Here is a 12,076-nt window from a genome sequence, read left to right as displayed (position 1 = left end):
CACCCCCAGACCACCCTTGGGAACTATAGGACTGGTGAATGCCAGATCAGCTGCAAAGAAATCCTCAGTGATCCATGATGCCGTACATAAACAGCATCTTGACATCCTAGGAATAAGTGAAATCTGGCTAGATGAAAGTAGGGGTTTACCACTGGCTGAACTATGCCCAACAGGCATATCAACCAAGACCAGGAAGACGGGTTGGCGGGGCAGCAGTCTTGATTTGAGATATAATCAAACTGTACAGAATCTCCATCCCCCAGCTAAATGAATCAGAATCTCTTTTAATCCAGCTTGAACAGGAGAAACCAATCTGGCTGCTCATGGTATACTGAGCACCTCATAACACATTATCTGTGCAAGAACTCCTAGACCTGATTACTTAAGTGACCCTAAATTACCCTAGGCTGGTGACCATGGGAGATTTCAATCTATACATCGAAACCCCAGAAACCACCACAGTGGCTTTTCTGGACACGATGGCAGTAGTAGGATTCACACAGGTGATCAATTCTCCAACCCACGAAAAGGGTCGCATACTAGACCTGGTATTCTACAAAGGGGTTGACATCCCAGAATTGTGGGATAACAGTATTGAAATAACACCCCATTTTCTAATTAAATTTTCCCTAAATGATCACTTGAAACAAATGGCACCTCCCAGAGTTTGGAAGGAGATCAGAGATAAAAAAAAAAAAGCTGACCATTGAGAATTTCATAGAGGCCTTAGACCATTCACATATGGATGAAAAGAGAACTACAGTGTCAGAACGGGTTGACATCTGGAATACACACTTACACAAGACCTTAGAAAAAATGGCACCAGTAAAAAAGGTCTTCAGACCCACTAACAAACGCTCCACCTTGGTTTTCTCCAGAACTTCGGATCCTTAAACGCAAAGGACCGAGATTGGAAAGGGTATGGCGTAAATCTCGCCTGAACGAAGACAGGCTAAACAGTAGGAAGCACACAACAAAGTACCGCCAAACCTTAACAGCAACCAAAAAACAGTATTTCTCTCAATGCATTGCACAGGCTGCCAATTCAAACAAGCATTTGTTCAGTATAGTAAACAGCCTACTGCAACCCCCCACACAAGAACCAGCCTGTCCAGTCTAAACTGAACTGCAATGATTTTGCTGCATAATTTGGCAACAAAATTAAAAGTCTCCGCCAGGATTTACAGGCAATCCGACCCAGTCCCCAATCAGATAACAAGGAGTGCACAAACTCGGCCCCTCCTGACAGACACAGATCAGACACTTTTAACCCAATGACAGAGGAGAGCCTTGACAAAATCCTAAGAGACCTTCGACCAACTACCTGCTCCCTCGATTCCTGCCCATCAAAGATAGTGCAGCATACAAGTATGGACCTGATAAAAGGCGCCACAAAAACTATGGACTCCTCTCTTTCTAATGGGCAACTACCAACATCACTAAAAAGCGCAGTGGTTCAGCCTTTGCTAAAGAAAAACAACCTAGCCCAGGACAAACTTGAAAGTTACCGGCCAGTATCCAACATCCCATTTCTAGGGAAACTTATAGAACAAACAGTCTATATTCAACTCAACGATTGGCTAGAAGAGAAAAACTGGCTAGATCCATGTCAATCTGGATTCAGACCCTGGTATGGAACAGAAACAATCTTCACAGAAACTGAGACAGGGGGGATTCGCCTCTGTGTTAGTACTGCTAGTTTCTCAGCAGCTTTTGACACCGTGAATCATGATATCATGCTAGCATGACTGTCAGAAACAGGTATCAATGGAACAGTACTTGCTTGGTTTAGATCCTAACTATCAGACAGGCAACAATCCATAATGTTTGGCAGCAACTCATCACCACCATGGACACTGATCGATACTCTTATTCTGTTCAATATCTACCTCAAGCCACTAGCTGAACTGATTCAGTCAACGTTTACTCAGTTCTACATCTATGCGGATGATGTGCAGCTACTCATATCCATTGAACCCAACTTACCTACAGCCCTGAATAAACTGATTACCTGTCTAACATCAATTCAAGAATGGGATAAACACAACAAACTTTGCTTGAACCCAAGTAACACCAAGCTTCTCTGGGTCCCTAACACAAGTGGATACATACCTGACATCAAAATCTCTTTTAGGATTTGCTTATTTCCGATCTGACGAAGAAGGGCAACCTTCGAAAGCTAATCAAGAAATGTATTAAGTTATGTCCAATAAAAAAGGTATCATCTTATTTTCTTTTCCATGTTTTATTTTGTTTGATTTCTATTGATAACCTTTAAGAGTGGACTAACACGGCTACCACACCTCTCTACTTTTAGGAAGTACAAACTCCACCTCAAATCACAGTCAGGAACCTTGGAATACAGTTAGATTCAACACTTACTCTGATTCCCCAAATCTAAGCAACCTTCAAGAGCTGTTTCTACTATTTGTGACAGCTACGCTGCTTCTCTCCTTACATTGTGAAGGCAAATCTTATCCCAGTTGTGCATGCCATGATAACATCGACTGGATTACTGTAATGCACTCTACAAGGGTCTGACTACAAAGGGCCTGCACCAGCTCCAACTGATACAGAATGCTGCAGCAAGACTAATAGAAGGTTGCAAGCAATGTGACCACATCACACCATTTGCAAAACCTTCACTGGTTACCAGTACAATACAGAGCGAAATTTAAAACTCTATGTCTGATCTTCAAGGCCTTTAAAGGAAACGGCCCTGAGTACCTGAACAATAGGATGATCCTCTACACACCTCCAAGGACATTAAGGTACTCTCAAGGACTATCACTAACCACACCCTCTCCTAAAGAGATTACACAATGTGATATCCTCAAGCGAGCATTCTCTGGAGTAGCCCCCAACACACTGGAATACACTTCCTGAAAGGCTCTGCTTAAAACAAGACTATCTCTACTTTAGGAAGCAGGTAAAAGCTTGGCTCTTTAACCAGGCCATTAGTGGAAGAAGTGCCTTCAAGTGATCTGAAAGCCAACCTGAATCCAACAGAAAATCTGTGGCAAGCCTTGAAGTCGGCAATCCACAAATGATCTCCAGTCAACCTGAAAAAGCTTGTCCCATTCCTAAAATCCATCACAGCCATTATGAACCTCAATCTGGGAAAAAGTGCAAGCCAGTTCTTCTTGTCAAAACAAAAAGACCTATGTACAAAAAAAGGCAGGCACTTAATAATAAAGAAAATAATCCCAGGGTCTTACTGCCCAGCCATACAGCTGGAAGGACAAGGACAGTCTCTCTGCAGTCACAGTAGCAGAACTAATAGCTTTAGAATTCACATACTGTCTCACCAAATCATGCTCCCCAGAAGGTCTGGAACCATGCACACATCCTAAATGTAATAGTGATATCACAGAGATGCAGCTCTCTAGCTTTAAAAGGACAGCAAGATCCTATTCTAAGTACAGTCAGGGAAATGTCATATGATAAGGTCTGACTTCTGGATGGGAGACATTTTGGTTAGTTCTGCCTTTCTGACAAATCCTCATGATACACACACTGCTGAATGCAAAAACCACAAAGCACTGCAATGGAAGATCCAAAACCAGGACCTGCTAGAACTCCTCAGTTATAGTTATGGGGTCACATCACATTCGTGGAGAAAAGCTGTGAGAAATTCACCGTGGCAAATCACTTGTTTTCAAAGTGACCGAGACCCTTTGTTGTTCCATTTAGATGCCCAGATTCCATTCTAGAATAGTAGCATAACCTGATACTGGCACATCTAACATTTACACGGCCCACAGTTACACCAGGCATGTACCTGGCATAACTGTGGGTGTGTATCCTGTAAATTACATTTAAAAATGGGAGCCCCCCCCCCTGGAATTTATCCGCTGCTACAGAACAGCATTTATACACCCTACTGGCACTTTTATGAGTAAGTGTACACTTACGCGTGTAAGCACTCGTATTCTATACATTAAATATGCATAAATGCAGATACCTACGTTATAGAAATGCCCTTTAAAGCTGCAATTGATGAGGAGCCTATATATAATATGTATAGAGGCAGTATATCAAATGCATGACCCATGACAAATTAAGTACTATAAATAGGCATTTAGAGTAGTACAGTGACAAGTCAAAGAGAAGAAAGGAAACAGAGGGAAATAAAAAAAACATCCCTCATTTAGCTGAAGATTATTTATCTGCCCAGTAATGCCTACAAATGAGGTTCAGAAACGGGTAAGAGTCACGTATTGGATATACTGCCTTTCTATAGTATAACACAAAGCAGTTTACATATTATAAACAAGGAGTTTCTCTGTCCTCAGTAGGCTCATAATCTAAGTTTTGCATCTGGTACAATGGAGGGTTAGGGGACATGCAGAGGGTCACAAGGAGCGGTTCCCCAGGCAATCCAAAAGATTGGCAAGACCTGTCGTTTCTTTCTTTACCACATCCGTAAATCCGCCCCTTTCTTTCCGAGCACTCTACCAAAACCCTCATCCACACCCTTGTCACCTCTCGTTTAGACTACTGCAATCTGCTTCTTGCTGGCCTCCCACTTAGTCACCTCTCCCCTCTCCAGTCGGTTCAAAACTCTGCTGCCCGTCTCGTCTTCCGCCAGGGTCACTTTACTCATACTACCCCTCTCCTCAAGACCCTTCACTGGCTCCCTATCCATTTTCGCATCCTGTTCAAACTTCTTCTACTAACCTATAAATGTACTCACTCTGCTGCTCCCCAGTATCTCTCCACACTCGTCCTTCCCTACACCCCTTCCCGTGCACTCCGCTCCATGGATAAATCCTTCTTATCTGTTCCCTTCTCCTCTACTGCCAACTCCAGACTTCGCGCCTTCTGTCTCGCTGCACCCTACACCTGGAATAAACTTCCTGAGCCCCTACGTTTTGCCCCATCCTTGGCCACCTTTAAATCTAGACTGAAAGCCCACCTCTTTAACATTGCTTTTGACTCGTAACCACTTGTAACCACTCGCCTCCACCTACCCTCCTCTTCTCTTTCCTCTACACATTAATTGATTTGATTTGATTTGCTTACTTTATTTATTTATTTCTATTAGATTGTAAGCTCTTTGAGCAGGGACTGTCTTTCTTCTATGTTTGTGCAGCGCTGTGTACGCCTTGTAACGCTATAGAAATGCTAAATAGTAGTAGTAGTAGTCTCTTGTAATCAGAGGTGATATTGTGATGTCATAATGCCTCAGGCCACCAATAAGAGCCAACCTCATCAGTGATGTCACAATGGCTTGATTGTCCTATACTTGGCTCACTTTTATTACATAGCTCTTTGAGCAGGGACTGTCTTTCTTCTATGTTTGTGCAGCGCTGCGTACGCCTTGTAGCGCTATAGAAATGATAAATAGTAGTAGTAGTAGTTCTCAGGCCACTGCTCTAAGCATTAAGTTACACCTCCATACCCTAGAAGAAGACGTGAAGGAGGAAATATCTGTTTGAGAGACTTCAGAGGGGAGCATAAAAAGAGTAGAACAGATCAATTAAAATTTTATGCCACAGAAAGTGCTGAAGGAAGCAGTCTGCTTACCTGTTCATACGAACCTGTGTAGCAATTCTATCAAAGCACAGAGCAATTAAGGATACATGGGTCACACTTTTCAGTACAGATGCACTTGAGGTTTCTTCAATTGATGCTTGCAGCAAACACAAGTTTACCTAATAAAGTTAACAGGCTGATGAAATACTTAACTGTGTTTATAATTTTTAGAAATACATTACACACATACACAAGCAGAGAATACAATATAGGCACAGTGTGTATATCTTGAAAAAGACCTTTGTAAAGAAACAGGATCCGTTCCTTTACAAAGGTCTTTTTCAAGACCAGATTTTCTCATCTACTTTTATCAACCACCATTCACCTTTTGGTGTTTTATACATATTACTACTAAAAAAGGCCCATTTCTGACACAAATGAAACGGGCGCTAGCAAGGTTTTCCTCGGAGTGTGTATGTTTGAGAGAGTGTGTGTGAGAGTGACTGTGTGAGAGAGAGAAAGTGAATATGCGAGTGTGTGTGTGACAGAGAGAGTGAGACTGCGTGCGAGTGTGTGTGTGTGTGTGTGACAGAGAGAGTGAGACTGGGTGCGAGTGTGTGTGTGTGTGTGATAGAGAAAGAGTGAGACTGGGTGCAAGTGTGTCTGTGAGAGAGAGAGTGTCTGCCCCCCCCCTCCAGCCACCCAGCAATTCTCCTCTCTCCCCTGCCCCCCCTCCAGCTACCCAGCGATTCTCCTCTCTTCCCTGCTCCCCCTCCAGCCACCCAGCGATTCTCATCTCTCCCTTGCCCCCCCCTCCAGCCACCCAGCGATTCTCCTCTCTCCCCTGCCCCCCCCCCCTCCAGCCACCCAGCGATTCTCTTCTCTCCCCTGCACCCCCTCCAGCCACCCAGTGATTCTCCTCTCTCCGCTGCTCCCCCTCCACACAGCAGAAGCGGACCATGCTGACACCATCACAGCTTTGCTCTCAGTATCTCTATTATCGGAACAGCTCTGTTAAATAAACCTATTATCGTCCCCTCCCCTATGCTTGTTCAACTTCAGAAACGAAACGTACTTCCATAATGGGCCACAGACAACATTTTACACGACCCAGCTGCTAGCTAAAAGAATTGTTTAATGGACATTTAAAATGCCTGGGAGGAGGAAGCGGGAGTCAACTTGCTGATTTGTACCTGAAAGCTCTGGCTGGTTACCGTAACGTTCCGTTCGTAACATCTCCTCACGTCAGCCATCCTCTATCATTCCCTTCCCTCTTACTGTTCTGCCCTCTGACGTCATTACGTTTTGACGCAAGGGCGGGGCAGTGAGGGAACGCTGGAGGCTGGCTGACGTCAGGAGATGGTTACGAACGCAGGTAGACACACTGGAACGTTGCAGGAGCAAATTATTATATTAAATATGAAGACTCCTGAAGCAGGTGAACCGCTGAAACACAGGTCTGTGTCAAGTATTCACCAATAAATGTTTTATTATCCTTAGAAGTCTCCGTGGTTGTTCCTAGACAGCCTGGTCTACTTCCCACTTTCCATTTTTGTCTGTCTGTTACCGTGGGATTTCAGTGATCCTCTGCTTCGGCAGACTTTCACAGTATATAACTGTTGCCACACTGGGACAGACCGAAGGTCCATCAAGCCCAGCATCCTGTTTCCAACAGTGGCCAATCCAGGTCACAAATACCTGGCAAGATACCAAAACAGTACAAGTAAGTAGCTAACTTACATGATAAACTGGATACAAGTCTAATTACAGTTAGTGAGGCAAGTATTATTTGTTTGTTTGTCACATTTGTATCCCACATTTTCCCACCTATTTGCAGGCTCAATGTGGCTTACATAATACCATAAAGACATTCGCCAAGTCTGGTAGAGAAACAAATACAAGGTGATATAGTCGAATAAAGGTGTTTCAGGTACAATAGAGATCAAGGAGAGGAAGGTTATATAGTGTCCATTACAATGGGGATCGAGGAGAGGAAGGTTGTATAGTGTCCATTATGATCTTTGGTTTTGCTTTGTTGCAGTGTGTAGGTAGGCGGTTATGTTGGGTCGGTGGGGTATGCCTTTTTGAACAGGTTGGGTTTTAATGATTTCCTGAAGTTTAGATGGTCGTATGTTGTTTTCACAGCTTTTGGCAGTGCGTTCCATAACTGTGTGCTTATGTAGGAGAAGCTGGATGAATAGACTGCTTTGTATTTAAGTCCTTTGCAGTTTGGGTAGTGGAGGTTTAGGCATGTTCGGGATGATCTGGTTTTGTGTTATCAATGTGAAAGTATTTCCTGAGAAAGAAGGTTTTCACATAATTTCAAAGTAGAATATAGTTATTCATAGATCTTAATTGTTTTGGAAATGAATTCCATTTTTTTGTGCATAGGAAGGGGAAGCTGGACGAGTATACTGATTTATATCTTAATCCTAGGCAGGTCAGGAAGTGAAGGACAAGATAATTACATGCTCCACTGATTGCATTATAATATAAAATAAAATCTTTTAGCAATTTAAAAATAAAGCAAATGCAAATTATTTTTCACTGTCATATTCTTACTGTTGGTTAAAGCTGCAACACTAAAGAGATTCCTCAAAATACCAATATACCTGGTTTTTGATTCTACTGTTGTCTCTTGGGGATCCACTTGTAAGTGGCCTTTCTCTTTTATTCTAATGATGTTATCAGTATCTCTGTGCATTCACCTCCATCACCATTCTTTAAAACTGGCAAACTGGGCAACATTATAATAATTGGTGATTTCAATTATCCAAATACTGACTGGATAAATGTTAAGTCAGGGAGTGCTAGGAGGTAAAATTTCTAAATATAATAAATGACTGCTTCTTGGATCAACTGGTCCAGGAACTATTGAGAGGGGGCGCTATTTTGGATCTAATCCTTAGTACAATGTGGGGCATAGTACAAGAGGTAATGGTGCTGGATCTGCTGGGAAACAAGTGATATTTGAGCTGATATCTGGAGTGAAGTCACTAAGGAAATCACTGTAGACGCTTTTAATTTTCGAAAGGGTGACTATGACAAAATGAGGAAAATGGTTAAAAAGCTGAAAAGGGTAGGCTGCAAAGATTAGGACTTGAAATCAGGCGTGGACGTTGTTTAAAAATACCATCATGGAAGCCCAGACTAGATGTATTCCATGTATTAACAAAGGTGGAAAAAAGAGCAAACAACAGCCAGAGTGGTTAAAAGGTGAGATGAAAGAAGCTATTAGAGCCAAAAGAACATCCTTCATAAAATGGAAAAAGGATCTGAATGAAGAAAATAAGCAGCAACATAAGCACTGCCATGCCAGATCCAAAGTATCGATAAAGAAGGCTAAAAGAGAATATGAAGAAAAACTTGCCGTGAAGACTAAAGCTCTTGTAACACTTTTTTCAGGTATATCAGAAGCAGGAAGCTTGCGAGGGAATCTGAGGGGCTGTTAGATCAGGAAGGAGCACAAGGAACACACTCAGAGAGGACAAGGCCATAGCAGAGAGATTGAATGAATTCTTTGCTTCTGACTTTATGGAAGAAGATGTAAGAGATCTACCTGTTTTCAAGGGTGATGATGTGGAGGAACTGAAAGAAATCTTTGTGAATTTGGAAGAGATAGTGAGCCAAACTGACAGGTTAAAGAGTGATAAACCACCTGGACCAGATGGCATACAACCCAGGGTGCTGAAAGAACTCAAACATGAAACTGCTGATCTGCTGCTAGTGATCTCTAACCTGTTCTTAAAATCATACGTAGTACCTGAAGACTGGAAGGTGGCCAATGTGATGCTGATTTTTAAAAAGGGCTCCAGGGCTGATTCAGGAAATTACAGACCAGTAAGCCTGACTTCAGTGCCAGCAAAATATTGGAAACTATTATTAAAGAACAGAATTACGGAACACATAGACAAACTTGGTTTACTAGGATAGACTCAGCATGGATTCAGCTAAGGAAGGTCTTGCCTCACCAATCTGCATCATTTCTTTGAAGGCATGAATAAACATATTGAAAAAGATGAACTGGCTGATGTAGTGTGTGACAGAACAGTGGGTATTTTAAGCCTGTAAAATTGTCTTAATTAGTTCTCGATGTGTATTTCTCTAATTTGACCAGCAGGTGGTGAATGTTTATCCTTAAAGCTGTTACAGAGAAAAGACCTGCAGTGATGTGGCCAGCTTCTTTTTTTTTTTTTTAACTTGTTGATCTGGGCTCTGATTGGCCCAGGAGCTCAATTCCATTTGGACTAAACTGGCTTTTGCGCCAGTCATAGCCAGGGACAAGAGAGAGAGACAGATCTCTTTGCTGAGGCACGGTGATCAGTTATATTTGATACTCTGTGAGCAGCATATTTCCTGATCTCCCCAGGTACTTTTTAGAAAGTAAACAAATGTTTAGTTAGTTTTATAATTGACTGCACATTTTCTGTTCACTGTTCAAGTTGTGACAATAAATCTGTTTAGTTTGTTGACTCTGCTATTTGGACTGATAAAGAATCTTGGTGGTTTGTGTGTTGGGTCTGTGAGTTCTTTCTGGGAACTGTGGGACCACTGGGAGTGTGGCCCCAGTAACCTAGAAATCACGGGGGATAATTTGAGAGCAGGAGACTCACCCAGAGGTGGTTGTGACCCAGTCAGTGAGAGGATGGTGCTAGTGTAGAGCACAAGCAGCAGGTGCTGGCGGACCTGTGCTGGGGATAGACTCTCTAACTGGCAGTGGAGTAGCCTCAGGCGAGTGACTACACGTTCCGTGACAGACCTTTAGTCCTTCTTTTTTGGTGGCAGTGTGGTGGGATTGTCAGGCTTAGTGCGTGGAGTGAGTATCCTGAGCGGTTCAGAGTCTTTTTTTTTTTTAATCTCTAACCTACAGACACAGAAAGTGAACAAGTGCAGCAGTAATAGGGTCCCTTTCCTGTTCAGTTTTTTTTGTAGTGTTAGGAGATTAGCTGCATACAGATGGTGACTGGCCTGTCCTAACACAGGAGCAACTGGATAACCTCAGCTGGGAGGAGCTGCAGGACCAGCCTGTGCAGAGTTCTCATTGGGTGAAAGCAGACCCCTTATGGGCAGATGCTCTTGAGTTGGCAGGACCAGATGCCACACCAGCTGAGATCCGGCAGATCTACATGCTAGAGCGACAGCAGTGCAGTGAGAAGAAAAGCAGCTTGAGGAGCAGGAGTTCCATCTGCAGAAATAAAAGATGGAGAAGGACATGGAAATAGCTCGCATCCAAAGCTCCAGCCCAACTACTGTGCCAAGACCTGAAACAGAATCCACAGCCCGGATCGGGCCCAACTTTTTTGTGCAGTTTGATGACACCCGATGTGACATAGATGGATATCTAACTGCCTTTGAAAAGACTTGTCGCCTCAATGAGATTCCTCAGAAAGACTGAGTGCACTATCTGGGAGGAAAGCTCAAAGGTAGAGCATTTGAGGCATTCCAACGACTGTCCGTGCTCCCAGTTTGTGGAGGTGAGCAAAGCTTTGTTGAACCGTTACGATATTACCCCTGAGACCTACAGACTAAAGTTCCGGACTTTGCAAAAGGGGGCAGATGTGATTCAGCTAAGATACCAGCATCAGAAGTGGCTCAGTGGAGCTGAGGTTAAGAATCTGGAGGACTGCCAGAACCTGATGTCCTGGAGCAGTTTCTTCATGTTGTCGTCCAGAGGTGAGGGAGCACGTTCAAGATCACCAGCCCCATATTCCAGAGAAAGCAGCTGAGTTTGCTGACATCTTTATTGCTAACCGTCCCCAGGTGGCAAAGAGAAGTCATCCTTATCCGCAGCAGGCAGGATCTAACGGCAACCAGGGCCCTAAGCCAAATATCCCTGCAACCTCAGAGACTGTCAGCAAACCCTCCAGTGTTCCCCAAAAACCTAAAGACTTTAGGCATGAACGTCCTTGTTACCAGTGTGGCGTGCAGGACATTTCAAAGTGGATTGCCCAGGTAATCCCAAGCCTGCACTAAAGAGTATTCCAGTTTCTGCACCAAGAATTGCAGGAAGATCTTAGGAAACTGGAAGACCGGGCATCCAAATGGCAGATGAAATTTAATGTAGACAAACGCAAAGTGATGCACACTGGGAAGAATAATCTGAATCATAGTTATCTAATGCTAGGATCCACAATAGGAGTCAGCACTCAATAAAAAGACCTAGATGTCATTGTAGACAATATGCTGAAATTTTCTGCCCATTGTGCAGGCAGAATGCTAGGAATTATTAGGAAAGGAATGCAATATAAAACCAACAATATTATAATGCCTCTGTATCGCTCCATGGTGCGACCTCACCTTGAATACTGTGTTCAATTCTGGTTGCTGTATCACAATTACAAGAGGTTTAAAGAACAGCAACAAAAATGATATGAGGAAAGGCTAAAGAGGTTAGTGCTCTTCAGCTTGAAAAACAGATGGATGAGGGGGGATATGACTGAGGTCTACAAAATCCTGAGTGGTGTGGAGTGGGTGGAGGGGAATCAATTTTTCACTCTTTCAAGAAGTACAAAGACCAGGGGACATACTTTTAAAACAAATAGGAGGAAATATTTTTTCACTTAAAGAATAGTTAAGCTTTGGAACTCATTACTGGAGG

The 12,076-nt window shown here is 43.1% G+C and overlaps 1 protein-coding gene across 1 annotated transcript in view; it reads right to left on the bottom strand.

The window, feature by feature from the left end:
• KIAA1109 (KIAA1109 ortholog) overlaps positions 1 to 12,076 on the bottom strand; it is a 452,391-nt gene that overhangs the window by 257,071 nt on the left and 183,244 nt on the right. The window contains 1 exon segment of the mRNA XM_030191772.1: positions 5,530 to 5,657. Coding sequence (XP_030047632.1) covers positions 5,530 to 5,657 — 128 coding nt within the window.

The sequence above is a fragment of the Microcaecilia unicolor genome, chromosome 2 (assembly GCF_901765095.1).
Source record: "Microcaecilia unicolor chromosome 2, aMicUni1.1, whole genome shotgun sequence".
NCBI classification, from domain to species: Eukaryota; Metazoa; Chordata; class Amphibia; order Gymnophiona; family Siphonopidae; genus Microcaecilia; species Microcaecilia unicolor.
The sequence above is the reverse complement of the archived record's forward strand: the minus strand, read 5'-3'. Positions and strand labels throughout refer to the sequence as shown.